The 17,692-nt window shown below is 40.5% G+C and overlaps 1 protein-coding gene across 13 annotated transcripts in view; it reads left to right on the top strand.

Annotated features, from left to right (window-relative positions):
• Nucleotides 1-17,692, top strand: part of TEC (tec protein tyrosine kinase) — a 115,148-nt gene that overhangs the window by 87,679 nt on the left and 9,777 nt on the right. For all 13 annotated transcript variants that reach the window (XR_004971639.1, XM_036333179.1, XM_036333217.1 and 10 more), the window contains 7 exons: nucleotides 1,491-1,556; nucleotides 7,147-7,201; nucleotides 9,596-9,675; nucleotides 11,234-11,367; nucleotides 14,487-14,561; nucleotides 15,529-15,700; nucleotides 15,819-16,035. Coding sequence is in view for 12 of the 13 variants with exons in the window: in XM_036333179.1 (XP_036189072.1) it covers nucleotides 1,491-1,556; nucleotides 7,147-7,201; nucleotides 9,596-9,675; nucleotides 11,234-11,367; nucleotides 14,487-14,561; nucleotides 15,529-15,700; nucleotides 15,819-16,035 (799 nt within the window). In the remaining variant the exon portion in view is untranslated. The remainder of the gene's footprint in view (nucleotides 1-1,490; nucleotides 1,557-7,146; nucleotides 7,202-9,595; nucleotides 9,676-11,233; nucleotides 11,368-14,486; nucleotides 14,562-15,528; nucleotides 15,701-15,818; nucleotides 16,036-17,692) is intronic.

Below are 17,692 nucleotides of genomic sequence, written 5' to 3'. Positions count from 1 at the left end.
AAAGTACACATTATTACTTTGCAGTAACGCAGTGTATTCTTATCAGTGATGCAATAACTGTGAATGGATCGACCACTTCTTTCCGGAAATTAGAATACATTACACTGGTCTCTTTCTCATCCATGATATGTTTAATTGGATTATTTTGATCTTGAGAAAAACTACATTTTTATGTTTTTACCCCCTGAGGTAAGTAAAAGAGAAAGAGAGAGAGAATCTATATGTATGTGACTGTATGTATAAAATATTTGCACAGCCAGGCATGTGCTAGCTTCTCTTAGCAAGAAATAATATCTGGCCAAAGCCGGTTTGGCTCAGTGGATGGAGCGTTGGCCTGCGGACTGAAGGGTCCCAGGTTCGATTCCAGTCAAGGGCATGTACCTGGGTTGTGGGCACATCCCCAGTGGGAGGTGTGCAGGAGGCAGCTGATCGATGTTTCTCTCTCATCGATGTTTCTAACTCTCTATCTCTCTCCCTTCCTCTCTGTAAAAAATCAATAGAATATATTTAAAAAAAAAAAGAAAAAAAGAAGAAATAATATCTGAAGACAATAGTTGGGGTGCTGGGATTCTAACTGCTACTGGATTGTCATTGCTTCTAGGTCTTTCTCAGTGTAATAGAGCTACACAGACACACATTGTGTGAATATATTATGAGTTCTTACTATTAGTTCAAATTCAGAGTGAAGATTGCAAGGTTTTCACTCAAGTTTTAAATTTTATACATGTATCTCTTCTTTCTTATGTGGAGAATCTTGGCTTCTACCAATATTCCACCTATTATGAATTCTTCTTAAACTGTAATGTGTATAAAAATCATATGGGGTAAAAATCAAAGATTTCTTGGCCTCACATAGACCTTCTCAATTCAAATCTCTTGGGGTATGACCCAAGAATTTGCCTTGTTGACAAGCACTCCAGATAATACTGATGTAAAAGGTCAAGGACTACCTTCTATGAAATAATGTTCTACATGAGGTATTGGAATGGTGGGTATTTTTACCCAACACTTTAACTTTTCTGAAGTAATGGTTTCTTTAAAACCTCCCAAGAAGTTTTGAATTCAAGACCAGCATCATGGAATATTAGGAAGGGCCCTGAACCTAGCCACAAGTTCAGAGACGAGATCAAGTGCTGGCCCTGTTGCTGGCTTTGTGTGGGCATCGTAATATGTCAAAATAACGGAGATAACCTCTTCCTGGTGTGGGACCTTGAGAAAGCCTCTTAATCTTTCTAAGCCTTGGTTTCCCCACCAGAAAGTAGGTACAGAATGCCTGCCTACTTCAGAATCATTGTGAGGATCAAATGAGGAGGGACTTTGTAAAGCATTAAATGCTATCGCTATATTGACTTATCGGGGGTCAGCTAGTCTTTCTTATAAGCTTTAGACAATATTATACTTTAATTATTTTAAGAAGGCAATAATCTTTCTTTTAATAACCTCTTAGTAAGATAATATGAGTTTACCTAAACTATTTTTCTTTTTTCTAGGAGTGAAGGATATATCCCAAGTAATTATGTAACAGGAAAGAAATCAAACAACTTAGATCAATATGAGTAAGTAAATGTTTATTTTGTCAATGTGGAGAACCAGAAAGTGTTTTCATTTCCTAATTATGTAAGGAATTGTGGAGGTTAATGGATGTCTTTCATCATCTTTAGAAGGTGGCACTAACATATGCTTAACTTAGTTGTCTAGGTTGTAAAAGGTGCTGAGAGAATTGGTTTCTATAATACACTTTACCTGAAGGTACTATGTATAAATGGTTTCAAACAAGCAATACAATTGAATTTATTTTAAACAAATCACACGTTAACTGACTTTGAAATGCAAGGTCATTGTTCAGTCATTCAAGACATCAGAATATAGTTTCTCAGAGTGGCTTTAAAAAACATGTTTGATTATTTTTTTCTAAGTATAATAATATATGACTATTGTTTTAAAACTGTTTGAAAATATTAAAAAGTTAGTAAGAAAAATTACTCATAAATAAAATAGAATTGATCTGTCAACATTAGCATATTTTTCTCCAATCTTTTAAAAAATAGAATCATGCTATAGATAACTGTTTTATATTGTGTTTATTCCACTTAATAGAACATTATGAATCTATTTCCTCATGCCATTAAATATTCTTCAGAAACACTTTTATAACTGCATTATATTTCTTTGTCATAAATTTATCAAATATTTCCTGAGACCTTAGCATGTATCAGGTACTGTGTTAGGCCTAGGGGGTTTAGCCAGGCATGTGGCATATGGATGTGCAATAATTTATATAATCATTTTCTTATTTCTGTGGCAGTATGTTTGTATAGGCATCCTTATATGTAAAAATAACTGAGATAACCCTCTTCCTGCTTACTGTCTTAAACCAGATCTCTAAAAATCAATGTACTGGGCTAACGGCTAGTTATGAACTGGCTAACACCCCTAGTGCATGCAGTCAGATTACTTTACAAAGAAAGCAATGGGCATACGACTCATATGCCCACTAGCCGTGCATGGCCAGGTTTTAATGAGAGGCTCATATATAACAAACACTCTTTTGTGGTTATACTAAGGAAATGGACTGATGTTTCCATTTACTTCTTTAAAAACACCACCAACAACAATAACAACAATGAAAAGCTGTTTCCTCTGTCCGTGTCACTTCTTATAACATGAGTATACCTTAAAGATCTAGAAAAGGATGAATAGGTTCAAAAGTGACAGCATTTAGTGGTATGATCCCTCACGGTTGTTTATAAGTAGGCGATGGAATAAAAATATATAAATAAAAATAGTATTTCTATTCTTAATATTTTTGGAGCTCGGCCGGTATGGCTCAGTTGGTTGAACATCATCTCATGCCCCAAGAAGTTGCTGGTTCAATTCCTGGTCAGGGCACATGCCCGGGTTGCGGGCTCCATCCTCAGTAGAGGGGTGCAGGAGGCAGCCAATCAATGTTTTCTCTCTCATCGATGTTTCTATCTTTCCCTCTCCCTTTCTCTGTCTCTAAAGTCAATAAAACATATTAAAAATATTTTAGAAAAGTATAGCCAAATCCTTAGAATTAGAGAAGATACTAAAAGGGAAAACTTGGACCTGATTTTAAAGTGATCGAGAACTAACAGGTCAAGGACTGTCTTCTAGGAAATAATGCTCTACATGGACTGTTGAGGTTTTGGAGGGGTGGGTATCTTTATCCAACACATTAACTTTTCTGAAGTAATGCTTTCTTTAAAACATGCCACGAAATTTTGAATTCAAGACTAGCATCATGGAGTATTAGGAGGGGCTCTGAACCTAGTCACAAGGGCTGGGCCTGTTGCTGGCTCGGTTTGGGACCTTGAGGAGAGGGGTATACTTGACAACCAGATAATCCCCTAAAATGTGAGGACTCCCTTATGACTCACGGAATTACAAATAAGGATTTTATGAAGTTTGTGATTCAGTACCGTGAGATTTTGGGTATAGCTTAGTGTGGAAATGTTCTCTCCTTAGAGGGGCTCTCCTCCTCCTCTGTGTGATTAAGTTGAACTTGTCTAAGGTCTCGGCGTGGGAGTCCCCTCGGCCATGTGCCAGAGGTCAGGGATTCCACATGGCATTGTGCCACGCCTGCTGGATGAAAAGGGGAAATCTGTTCTTAATGTGACAGTCAGAGTTCCCCTTCTTCTCCTCCTGTCTTTCCACTCTTAAACATCCGCAAGGTTAAAACGCCTGTTGGCAGCTGTTAAATCAAGAGTTCTGCTGTTTGTTTGGGCGAAGGAGCAGCCCAGGCAACACCCCCTGTCCACTGGGCTGGACTCAGGGTTGTGGACCTGAGGCTCCTAGGCCTGTCGGAATCCTAGTCAGCGCTCCCAGTAACCCAGTTCTGACCCCCACGGCCAGGTAACGATTTGGGGAGGAAATGCTCAGAGGAACGGCTGCAGGAAAGAAAGTGGGTTCATAGTGATGGTCAATAAGATGTTCTTAATGGAAAGATGTTAAAGGAAGAAGGTGACAAAAATGAAAAGACCCTTAAACAAGAAAAAGTCTAGAGTAAGGCTTTGAGTTGGTGGCATAGGTGGCAAGGGCCAAATTAAGAACTGGCAAAGATTGGTAGCTGGTTCGTTGGTTGTTTTCTATTTTTTTTCTTCATTTATACCTGTTTTCTTTTTATAATTTACCCAACCCACAGTGCTTTCTGCGTAGGATCAAACACCACTATAACATCTTGTTCCTCTGGGGTGTTTTGAAGTGACTAGCCAATCTGCAAACGTCATTCACATTGGGGTTGTGATATCTAAGAATGGAATGGCAAGTTATTTACAAATCCTGGGCTTGCTTTTTAGCTGTGTAGTTCCTTCACCAAGGGGAGCTAAAACCCCCCAACAGAGGCATTTCTGTGACAGGCGTGTGCAAGCTTTACGCGGGCTGGCATCTGCGTGGCAATATTCTCTCCCACCATGCGGGCTCCTTCACGCTATACCCCTGTGTGTATAGCTCTTTCTGACAGGACAGGTTCAGCAGAGTCACTATTGCCTGGTGGTACGTATCGGAGAAGAGGGAGAGAAGCCACAAAGAATTGCTAGGAAATACTCACCACTAGTTGATTCATCTGTTTGTGTGTTCATCACTCCTTCCTTTTCTCCTTCCTTCATCACATCCTTAAAACTCTGAGTTGATATCCTAGGGAGGGAACATGGCCTTTCTGGGGAATCTGCAAATGCCATAAAAATAACCCCTCAGAACAGCAATGCCGTTCCTTATTTCCTTTATCCCTTCCCGGGAGCTTGAATACCCTGGGTGAGGAAAGGACCTCTTTCTTTCTCTGAGTAACTTATATCTAATTTCCTCTTGAGAGCTACACCTCAGCCTCACTGATTTCTTGAATCTGAAATGTGAGACGAACCCACCATTGCTTACTCTCGCTGTGAAGATGTGAGGTTGTATCTTCTGTTATTAATGGAGAGATTTTTTTTTCAATCCTTTTGCTGATTTATAATGCATAATGAGAGCTCCAGTTACCTTCCCTTCATTAATTTTTGTGACTGCTTTTGGCATTTGACAGTGTTTCTTGTATCAATGGAAAAGCTTTGGGGAGAGAATCCATTCTCTTCTCAGTTATTATATTTCTTAATTGCATTCAGAAGTTGATTGATCAGAACTGCAGTTTTGTTGAACTTGGGCTCAGTTCATAGAGTGGGGTCCTCAGCAGTGAGATCTCAGTGCCCATAATGTAGAGACCTGAGTAATCACCTCAGGCTCCCGATGAAATATAACAGCCATCAGCTTGTAATTCGTGTTTGGCTTCTACAACCACATAAAAGAATCCAGGCCAAAAAAGATCTTGTATTGTATTTTGTTCTTTGCATTTTTACCTTCCTTCATCTGGGAAGGCCTTTGTGTTTGCTTGACTTGGGGTATTTGCTAAGCCCCAAATAGGTGCTGGCCCTTTAATAAAAGGCTGACACAGTAGTGGAAAATTCAGATGTCCAGAGGGGCCAACCTTATTTCATAACATTGGAACCTCAGGAAATAATGACCTTGGTAGAGGGTTTTCTGCCCACGGAAGGGCATTGAATACAAATTTAAAAAGTCAAGTTTAAAACGAAAGGCCTAAAAAAAACTGAGCTCATGCTCTTTGGCCTCCTTGCTTATGCAGTGGACCCTTGAACAACATAGGTTTGAACTGCGCAGGTCCACTTCTGCATGGATTTTTTTTACACTAAATACTGTTAATGTATTTTCTCTTTCTTATGGTTTTCTGAGTAACATTTTTCTTTTCTCCTGCTTACTTTATTGTATGAATGCAGTATCCTATATAATAAAAGGCTAATATGCAAATTGACCAAACGATGGAACAACCGGTTGCTATGATGTGCACTGACCACTAGGGGGCAGAAACTCAACACAGGAGCTGCCCCCTGGTGGTCAATGAGCTCCCACAGGGGGAGTGCTGCTCAGCCAGAAGCCGGGCTCACGGCTGGCGAGTGCAGCGGCAGTGGCAGGAGCCTCTCCTGCCTCCGCAGCAGTGCTAAGGATGTTGGACTGACAGCTTAGGCTCGCTCCCCCGAGAGCTCCTGGACTGTGAGAGGATGCAGGCCAGGTTGAGGGACACCCCCTCCCAGTGCACGAATTTCATGCACCAGGCCTCTAGTATAATATATACAATACATATGAATTGACTGTTCTGTAGGCTTCTGATCAATAGTGGGCTATTAGTAAAGTTTTGGAGCAGTCAAAAGTTATACTAGAATTTTTGACTTCTGGGATGGGAAGGTGGGTGTGTGTGTCAGCACTCCTAGTCCCTGTTGTTCAAGGGTCAACTGAAATCTCATGGAGAGGTTGGGGTGGGGCAGCAGAGAGAGTGGAGCACCTCTGAGGATGAAGTTGGCAATGGCAGTATCCATCTTTCCTCAGGAAAGATTTCCCAAGGGCTAATGAGTAACAGATCAGCAGGCACTTGGGGCTATGGCACGGAGTGGTGCAGGACCGGGCAGGAGGGCAGGCTCCACTGTTTCGTCATGGCGGATTCCTACAGTAGAGCCTCGGTCACCTCCCGGGCCAGAACCAGTGAGTCTGGAGGACCCAGGAAGCCTGCTCTTCTGTTTTGCTCTGTTTCTTTCGACTCTTCCTGAAATTCAATGAGGAAGCCTCCATAATGACTTGAGATAAAAATCTATTGACTATTGGTGAGATGGGGGCTTGGGATAAGATTTAATTGAATTCAAGACAATAATGTAAAGTGACATTTCCTGCACGTTTGAGTCTGTGGAGGAACATTTGTTCTTGCTATTATTATAATAGTGAAAAATTGGAAATGATTTTTATGTTAAATAAGGAAGAATAGCCTAAGTAAATTATGGTACACCCATACCATGATACATAGAACTATATTGTTTTGCAAAGATGTCAGTCATGCAGTTATATGAAAAATTTAGATTATGATATAACAAGTATAGTTTGATCCCACTTTCATAAAAATGTGTGTAGAAAAATGTCTGGAAGTATATACATTAAATGTTGCTAGTGGTTGTCTGTATTACTGAGATTATGAGTGATATCTTGTTCTTATTTATTGTATTTGTAATAAATGAGAAATATTACCTTGTTAAGATAAAAAGAATAAGAAAAAATTTAAGAAACCTGAGGTCTTAGATGTATCTTTTTTCTGTTCAGATGGTATTGCAGAAATATGAATAGAAGCAAAGCTGAACTGCTCCTCAGGAGTGAAGTAAGTGTTTATACTTGTTTCACGGTTTTGGTTTTAGCACCAGTTAATTGTAATGAATCCAGTCATTTCATGTACCTCTGTTCCTAAAGCCTAAAAAATACTGTAAGTACAGGGTTTTGTTTTCTTAATCATTTAATAGTGAACACGGGCGTGTTAGTTTCCCCGGGGCCGCTGTAACAAAGTCCCACAGACCGAGTGGCTTCAACAGTAGAAATGTCTTGTTTCATGTTCCAGAGGTGAGGAGTCTGGAATCAAGTGCCAGCAGGGTTGGCTCCTTCTGAGGGCCCCGAGGGAAGGAGCTGGTCAGGCCTCTCTGCCTCTCACCCTGTGTTTGCCTGTCTCTGTGTCGCCATTTCTCCTCAATAAGGACTCCAGTCATTTGGAGTAGGGCCCGCCCTACATGACCTCTTCTTAACTTGATTCCTTCTGTAAGTCTCCACATAAGGTCACATCCTAAAGTCCTGAGGGTTAGGACTCCAACAAGCTTTTAACAATAGGTTAAGCCCATAACGGTAGGTAATAGCTATAGATGGGTAACATTTTCTTTACTCTCTTACGATTTATTGTTTGCTTTGGTACTCAAATGTGTTTTTTCCTTTTTGCTTGAAGTTATTTGTTTTAAAATAATTGATATCAATAGTATGTTATTGGTCCAGACTGTGTTGCCTGATACTTTGAAAGACCAAAACTCAAAACCTCATACTTTGGAGTAAGGAAAGCTTTATTGATCCAAAGGTGCCCACTGAGAAGATGGGAGACCACCCCTGAAATCCATCCTAAGAAAGTAGAGAGTTCAGCCTTCTTTTATGTCAAGGGAAGGGGAAATGGGAGGGGCTGTTTTTGTAAAACTCAGGGGCTAGCAGAATTCTTCTAGTGATTAGCATGTCCATATGCAACCAAGCAGAGCTACTAGCCTGAGGCCATGGGAACGGGCAGGCTTGGACAAGACGGAGTCAGAGACCCACTTTCCCTTAGTTAAAGTACATGATACCTTTTAGAAATTAGGTTTTAATAAAGTATTTAGTTGCCTTTAGACATAAATGTGCTGAAATTCTTACACTTTAAAAAGGATTAACATGAAAGGATACAATGTAGTGTCCAGGAAACTATAATGGGCTAATAATAAGTAAGGTGACCCAAGTCTGTGACTTTTCTAGCCTATTTCTCCTCTCTTAGGTGAGGAGTTAGATTAGCAGGTGACCTCTACAGTTCTCTGCATTTTTTATCCAGCTATTCCATTTATGAATGGTTTCCAGCCTTTTAAACTCATGCTTTCTCATCTTATTTCCTGCTTCTCACCACCAGTCAAGGTTTTGTTGGACAATTGTTTCTGTAGTTTATGTTGAGAGAGAAATAGCAGGTGACTTTGCTTGATTCAAATGACACATGACACATAACCATGTGATTTCCCTGCAGGATTCTTACATGCCTCCCTGGTGACCCCATAATTGGCGGCAACTCTAGGGGAGTGGGTAGCTAGAAGACCTGGGGTTCAAATCCTGGGTCTGCTACTTATTAGCTGTGTGACCTAGAGCAAATTTTCTAACTTTTCTGTGCCCATTTCCTTACCTGCAAAGTAAATCAGGGATAGCAGTAGTAACTACCTCATAGGACTGTTTTGAGGATTAAGTAAATCCACAGATTAGAACATATTAAAATGGAGTAAATTCTCAATAAACATATGGTAGCTACTATTCTGTTTACCGATAAAATATTATATCATTGTCCCTAATTGTTCTTATCAGATTTATTTGTGGGGTTTTATTTAACTCCATTGTCTCTCTTGCTCTTTGGCTTGAGGATTTATCCTTTAGTCACTTATTGTTGCTTCTGCCTTTTGGTTTTCTCTGCTTGTCACTTGTGCCTCCATCTCTCCTTTTGTAAAGAATGATATTTAACATTGATTTCCAGGGGGATTTGGGATTTTTTTAAAACATGTTTGTAAAGAGCACTGAGATATTTACAGAAAAAAAATGCTATTTGGATAGAAGAGGATATTGGGTCAGGATCAAACCCTTAGCAGATATTAAAAATGTATGAAATGAAAACCAATCATTAAGAAATACATTTTTCAGTAAATGTGCCCCCCCTCGTGTCCAAGTCTTACAGGAGTTGCAGAATCTTGTCTGTTAGTTCTGAAAGGGCCCTGAGGGATGATCTTTTTGAAATTTCTCATCCTGTGTGTGTGATTTGTGGATGGGGGGGGAATTGTGAGCGTGCTTTCTTTAATCTCGTGGAAAGTCATATGGAGGAACCCTCCTGGGAAGCTGTGCTTCTCCAAAGCAGATTTTCTAGGTAAAGGCTAATATTTGTTCAAGATTGGCTTCTTGACTCTGCTCCATGGCATGGATATGTGTTAATGAACTGGAACAATTCTCTTCACTTGTATTTCAGGATAAAGAAGGCGGTTTTATGGTAAGGGATTCCAGTCAACCGGGCATGTACACGGTCTCCCTTTACACAAAGTTTGGGGGGTAAGTAATCCTACTCTCTCTCTCTCTCTCTCTCTCTCTCTCTCTCTCTCTCTCTTTCTCTCTCTCTCTCTCTCTCTCTCTCTCTCTCTCTCTTTAAATTTATAGTTTTGGTATGAAGTTCCTCTATAGTTCGTATGGATTCCTAATTTTCAACATTAAAAAAACCTGAACTTGATTTTTAAAGTCTGTACTATATTTTATATTGATATTTCAATAATTTGCTTCATAGTTTTATATACATATAATATATACATTATATATACACACATATAAATTATATATGTATGTATATTACATTATATATATATATATATATATAAATTTGTTGAGAATGGCTATAGAAATGTTAGCAACGTTAAACAAATAATTACTGAGCACTGTGTTAAGCACTACAGATACCACAGTGAGCAAAGTAGACAGACCCTGCCCTCCAATAGCTTAGTGGGCAAATTTGCTTCAGAAAAGCAAATAGTCAGGATAGTGTACGAATAAGTGCTATGTTAGGAGGGCAATGTTTGTGTGCTGTGGGGTGGGTGGGCAAAATGGGGTACATAGCCCAGGCACCTCTGAGTTAGTTATTGATGTTGTCGAGTGACATTCAAGCTGAGACATGACGGGTGAGGTGGCGAAAATTAGAGGGAGGGCAAAGAATGGTTCAGAATCAGGTAACCGTCTGGGCCCAGAACTGGGGGGCAGGGAGGGATAGGATGAGTTCCAGGAACTGACAAGAGTGTACTGCACCTGGATTGTAGAATGAGGGGGACAGGATGAAGAGAGGAGAGAGAAGCCTGAGAAATACATGTGAGGTTAGGTCATGTCAGTGTCAAGGAGTCTGAGCTTTATCTTTTTTTTTTAAAAAAAAATTATATTTCTATTGATTTCAGAGAGGAAAGAAGAGGGAGAGAGAGATAGAAACATCAATGATGAGAAAGAGTCATTGATTGGCCGCCTCCTGCACACTCCCTACTAGGGATGGAGCCTTCAACCTGGGCATGTGCCCTCACAGGGGATCGAACTGTGATTTCCTGGTTCATAGGTAGAAGCTCAACCACTGAGCCACATCGTCTGGGTCTGAGCTTTATCTTAAGAGCAGTAGGAGTTATCTTGAAAGATTATTAGCAAGAGATGACTTCAGCAGCTCTGTGTTCTAGAAAGATGTCTAAAATAGATCTTTGTACATTTTTTACAAGTCTAGTTTATTCACTTTTAGGATGTAAGTCCTCTAAATATTTGCAAGTTTACTCCAACAGCAGGGACAGACAGTGGTAGCCGGCTAATAGCTATTGTAAGACTTTTAACTGCTGGTAAACAAAGTTGGTAAATGCTCTCTGTTATAATCTCTGGCAAGGGACCAAGAATGTTATCAGTGACCACTTTAAAAACTTCTGCCTTTTAATGTGAAAAGCAAAGCTAAGGTGGACATGGGAAGGAATAAAATTTGTGGAGCAAGTAGGAGGGGCCATATGTCCAGACCCTGTGGTGACCTGGTAGAACACGTCTTCAGAGTGAAGTTACAGTCTTCCACCTCGGTTCTAACACATTTTGATTTTTGTTGCAGAGAAGGCTCATCAGGTTTCAGGCATTATCATATAAAGGAAACAACAACCTCCCCCAAGAAGTATTATCTGGCTGAAAAACACGCGTTTGGTTCCATTCCTGAGATAATTGAATATCATAGGCACAATGCAGCAGGTAGGTGAGCTGTTAGAACCCATTTCAATAGAGGGAGAGGGTCCAATGATCAGACATTGCAATGAGTTCTTCCCTGAGCAGTTGTATTTTGTAGTTACTTGTAGAATGTGATTGATTGATTTAAAATTACTGCATATTAAGGAAGTGCTCTGTACAAAGAAAAATCAGAAATGATATCCAGTCCCATAAAAAGCTCAGTCTGGACCTTAGGGCATGAGCTATTTTTATTGTGTATGGTAAATGTCACATTTCTGGGGTTTATATCCTTGGTACTGACAAAGATTTTTTGCTTGACCAGACTGTAGTCAGACTCCTAGGCCAGTGCTCGCCAACCTTTCAGACCTCATGGACCACTGGTTGGCAACTGCTGTCCTAGGCCATCTGTGCGCTTTTTATAAAATCCAGTTTTAGCAGGAGGTCTGCTAAGTCAGTTGAACCAGAACCCCCTGCCCTCGATATCTGATGTCTGATCACCCTCAGTATCTGATCAACTTCCTCATCGTCCACCAGAACCCTGTTAGATTGGTTTAGCCAGAACTGCCCACTTCCCTTACCTCTTATGTTTCTCTTAGTGATTTTCCATCCACTGACCTCCACCCTGTTCCTGGATATACATTCCCACTTGCCCATATTGTATTGGGGAGAGTCCAGTCTCTCTCCCTGACTCTCAAATCCCATTGCAGTGTTCCCTAACCCTATCACAATGGTCCTGCATGAAGCCTGCCATACCATCTTTAAAAGTGGCATTGGACTTTTTCTTTTCTTCAGTAAAATCCGAGATATGTCCATGTCAGAGTTGTCACAGAAGCTGCCAGACAAGCCCAGGGTTTAGGCCTGGGCTGTAGGCTTCCAAGGACGAGAGTAATCATGTCCCAGATAGAGTTTCCATCTTCCTGAATCTCTGCTACACTCACCACCCAGAGTGGGAACTAACCAAACACCAGAAACAACTACGAAACCACATTTATGCCCATTGAGGCTCCACAGGGTAAGACAGGAAACATTTCTAGCCTTTGACTTCAAAGATGTAACCGAGCAGGGATAGCCAAGTGTCTAACCGAATTTATGAAAAAGTAACTTTTGAAATGTTATTGAAGGCACCTTTTGCAAAGTCTGTTTCTACTTGTGACTGTTCACTTTTCTCAGATAATGATTGGAACAGTTATTGAGATATAATTTACGTGTCATAGTTTACCACTTTCAAGTGTACAATTCAGTGGTCATTAATATATTTACAGACTTGTGCCAACTCTCACCATAATCTAAAAAAAAACTTCCATCACCCCAAAAGAAGTCTTGTATCCTTTCAGCAGTCCAGCCCTAGGCAGCCACTAATCTCCTTTGTGTCTCGACAAATTTGCCTTTTTTAGATATTTTATATAAATGGGATCATACAATGGGTGCTCTATTGTGACTACCTTTTTTGAGTTACCATAATGTTTTTGATGTTAGTCTATGATGTAGTTTGTATAAGTACTCCATTCCTTTTTATTGATGAGTAGTAAATCATTGTGTGGACTTTGTTTTTCCCTTTTGTTATCATTAATCGGTTGATGAACATTTGGTTTGTTTCCACATTTTGGCTATTATGAATAATGCTGCAATGAATATTTGTGTACAAGTCTTGGCATGGAAACATCTTTCATTTCCCTTTGGTACAATAGATTTGCTGGGTCATATGGTAACTCAATGTTGAACATTTGAGGAACGAATTTCCTATCAATTTATTTCCCAAAGGACTTTTCTTAGCCCATATTCTGTTATTTTCAGTGTTTACATAACACTATTTCTTTAACCATTATCTCCATTCATATAACGAACATGTATTAAGTGTCTAGTGCAGTGATGGCAAACCTATGACACGCGTGTCAGAGGTAACACGCGAACTCATTTTTTTGGTTGATTTTTCTTTGTTAAATGGCATTTAAATATATAAAATAAATATCAAAAATATAAGTCTTTGTTTTACTATGGTTGCAAATATCAAAAAATTTCTATATGTTACACGGCACCAGAGTTAAGTTAGGGTTTTTCAAAATGCTGACACGCCGAGCTCAAAAGGTTCGCCATCACTGGTCTAGTGCGTGCTGGGAAATGTGCTAGGTTCTAGGGAGACTATGATGGACTAGATAATCATTGATTCTGTCTCTCCCAGATCTTCTGTCTCTCTCAGATCTTACTATCTGGCGGGGGAGGCAGAGAAGTATATAACGATATTAAGTTAGTATGAGATATGCTGTAATAGAGAAAATACAGTGTACAATGGTGTTTATAGGAGAGATACCTGCCATTTCTTCTTATTTGGTGTTTTAGCAATTTAGATGAAAGGATTTAATGTTCCTCATTGATTTCTGGTAGTTGGCATTATCAGTTGTTGATATTTTAGAGCCTGATTTTTTTATACTAAGATTCCTAATATTGTTATGTCTGGGTTATCTATTATTTTAAAATATATTTTTATTGATTTCAGAGATGAAGGGAGAGGGAGAGAGATGGAAACATCAATGAGAGAGACACATTGACTGGCTGCCTCCTGCACGCCCCCTACTGGGGATAGAGCCCACAACCTGGTCATGTGCCCTGACCAGGAATTGAACCCGGGACCTCCTGGTCCATGGGACAACGCTCAATCCACTGAGCCACAGCAGCCGGGCCAGAGAATCAGTTTTTATTAAATATCCATAGTACAGATTGCATATTTAAAAATAACATGAAAGAATAATTGATAATAACTGTTAGAAACCTTTTAGCATCCTTTAAAATGTTTGAGAAGAGAATAGCTAGCATGGTGCTTGATAAACACTGTAGTATTTAAAGAAAATGTTTGTTGAATGAATAAAAGTGTGAGTATACAGATTTTTCATGCTCCATAAAAGTATAAATATATTCAGATTTTTCATGCTCCATAAAAGTATGAAATCGTCGGACAGTAGGCTCATCCTCTTCCTTCTTGCCTTCCTCTCTGTACTTTTTGCCAGGATATGGCACAGAGCTGTACGCACACACAGAGGATGAGCACTGAGTGACTAAAGAGTGGATTTTATGGATTTTAGCTTCACACTTGACCATGCAGATTGATTATGAACGAAGTTGACTGCAACACTTTCTTTGATTTCTAGGACTTGTCACAAGGCTGCGGTACCCAGTCAGTGCGAAGGAGAAGAAGGCACCCACCACTGCGGGATTCAGCTACGGTAACTCATGTGGTCGTTGCCCTGCAAGGTTTCCCTGAAAAGAAGCCACCCTCACAAGGCCAGTTTAGATGTGTAGCAGGCCACACCGTGGAACTGTTTTTGGAAGTGTTGTAGTCTGGGTTTTTAGATGATTATACTGAACAGCTGTCGTTACCCTCGGTTTTCTGTTTTCATCATTGTCATAATTCAGCAGAAAACTCTCTGTCAATGGAAAATTAGTCACCATCTTACATCTACATGAATCAGAGCCTTTCCTGGCTTTCACTGGCTTTGTTGGTTACTCCCAGAAAAGTAAGGATGGTGATAACAGAGAAGGCATTCCACTTGATTGTCTTCGTTGCTTCCGGCAGAAACTTTTTAAACAGCAGGTTAAATTATTTCCAAACTTGCTGGAATTGGAAACAAGACAAAACAACAACAAAATAAGAGGGGAAAGAGTGGTAAAGGAGGAATTTTTTTTTTAAGGTTTAACTTTTAAGCTCTGTTATTATCAGCCTATTTACTATGCAGCATCTTCTTGCCGTTTTCAGTTCACTTTCCTTGTATTGTGACAACTTAGAAAGAGGTACATCTTCCTGGGAGGGTGGAAAGCCACCATTTGCGGTTAAATTATTTTTTTTATCGGGGTGACACTGGTTAACAAAAGGTGCAGGTTTCAGGTGCACAATTCTGCAACACGTCATCTGCACACTGTATTGTGTGTTCACACTCCAAGTCAAGCCTCTGTCCATCACCATTTATCCTCCTATACTCTCCTCCACCTCCCTCTCCCCCTGACAGTCACCACACTGTTGTCCATGTCCATGACACATGTGCAGTTTCAGTGCAGGCTGCAAGTTTGCTCTGTCTCACCAGTCATGGTATTATCCTGTGACTGTGAGATGGACATTGGTTATAATTCTTTATTTCCCACTGATTTGTGCTGTGTTCTTATGAGATTTTATCATTTTCCCCATCTGTCTCACAGAAAAATGGGAGATCAACCCTTCAGAGCTGACCTTTATGAGGGAACTGGGGAGTGGACTGTTTGGAGTGGTGAGGCTTGGCAAGTGGCGAGCTCAGTACAAAGTAGCGATCAAAGCTATTCGGGAAGGCGCGATGTGTGAGGAAGATTTTATAGAAGAAGCTAAAGTGATGATGTAAGTTACTGTGTTCTTTCTGGTTCCCCTTTTTGCATTAAAGTGTCCCCTCCCCAGCATGAGCCCCGATGGTTTCTTTTCCTGTAGTCACTGTGTGTGCTCATGACTTCCCCCCCAGGAAACTGACACACCCGAAGTTAGTGCAGCTTTATGGAGTATGCACCCAGCAGAAGCCAATTTACATCGTCACCGAGTTCATGGAGAGGGGCTGCCTTCTGAATTTCCTCCGACAGAGACAAGGGCATTTTAGTAGAGATGTGCTGCTGAGCATGTGTCAAGATGTGTGTGAAGGGATGGAGTACCTGGAGAGAAACAGCTTCATCCACAGAGATCTGGTAAATTATGAACTATCCGATTCCCCTTCATTGTCCAAATTCCTTTGTAACGTGAGGTCCACCAATGAGCAATGATCTGTTAATACCCAATTTTTGTTCTCAACAATATTTCACTATTATTTTAAAACTTGGTAAGTTTAAGGTGCCATAATTTTAACAGAAAGATCTTTTTAAAATCTAATATATATAATGCACTAGAGCAGTGGTTCTCAACCTTCCTAATGCCGCGACCCTTTAATACAGTTTCTCATGTTGTGGTGACCCCAATTTCATTGTTTCAAATTGAACATAATTAAAGCATAGTGATTAATCACAAAAACAATATGTAATTACATATGTGTTTTCCGATGGTCTTAGGTGACCCCTGTGAAAGGGTCATTCGACCCACAGGTTGAGAACCGCTGCACTAGAGGCCTGGTGCAAGAATTCGGGCACGGGTGGGGTCCGGCTGGCCTGCCCCAATGGGGGCTGATCGGATTGGGCTGGGGATGAGGGAGGGGACACGGGAGGTTGGCTGGCCAGCCTCACCCCTGATTGGGGTGAGGGGAGCTGGCCAGGGGCAGAGGCCATGGGCAGTTGGCTGGCTGACTCTGCCCCTGATTGGGGTGGGGGGACTGGTCGGGGAGAGGGGCCAGCCAGTGGGAGGGGCTGTGGGTGGTTGGCCGGCCGGCCCCCACCCTTGATTGAGGTGAGGGGGCCCGATCGGGGGCAGGGATGGCTGGGGGAAGGGGCTGTGGGAGGTTGTGGGGGGAGGGCTGGGCTGATCGGGGCCCAGATGGGGCCCGTTGGCCACCACAGTGCACGTCATAGTAACCAGTCGTTCTGGTCATTCTGCCGTTCCAGTTGCTGGGCTTTCATATATATATAATTACATAGGCAGTTGTATAAATAATACATAATGACATAGGTAATATGTCCCAGCAAGCTACCATGCATAGATTCTTTGATTTCCATAAGAACCTCATGAAACAGCTAATCATGATAGTGTTTCTGACCATCATTCTTTTATAGATAAGAAAATTAGCTTTAAGAGACATGAAAGGACTTGCAGATGGTGATAAATTAGGACTGATGTTTTAACTAAATACTAAGCTGTTTTCCACCTTACACACTATCAGCAGAAATGATATAACAGAAATCGTTGGTTTATTTTTTTTTAATCTCTCAAAAGATGGAACCCATGTTAATTCCTGAAAATACCAGAAAAAGTAAATCTTTTATTATTGGTTCTAAATGATTGTGATGGAGACACTTCTTAATTTTTACTCTCTCTTACTCATTTGCCCTCTCTGTCTCATTCTTTTCTTTCTCTTTTTCTCCTCTGCTTTTTCTCCCAAATGTGTCTATTGGTAGAACCACCAGTTCCCTAAAAGCACAATTTTATTCTCTGCTTTTTTTTTAGTTTTGACTTTTTTCAGATTCCACTTGTAAGTGATATCCAAGGTACCTGTCCATGCATATTGTCACAAATGCCAGGATATCTTTCTTTCTCATGGGCTGAATAATATTCATTGTATATATACTGCATCTTTTTAAAAATCTACTCATTCATTGATGAACATTTGGGTTGTTTCCATATCTTGGCTAATGTGAATAATGCTGCAATAAACATGGGTGTTCATGTATCTCATCAAAATCTTGTTTTCATTTCTTTCTT

This window comes from Myotis myotis, unplaced genomic scaffold, assembly GCF_014108235.1.
Source record: "Myotis myotis isolate mMyoMyo1 unplaced genomic scaffold, mMyoMyo1.p scaffold_m19_p_1, whole genome shotgun sequence".
Taxonomy (NCBI): Eukaryota; Metazoa; Chordata; class Mammalia; order Chiroptera; family Vespertilionidae; genus Myotis; species Myotis myotis.
This window is presented reverse-complemented; position numbering and strand designations above follow the sequence as displayed.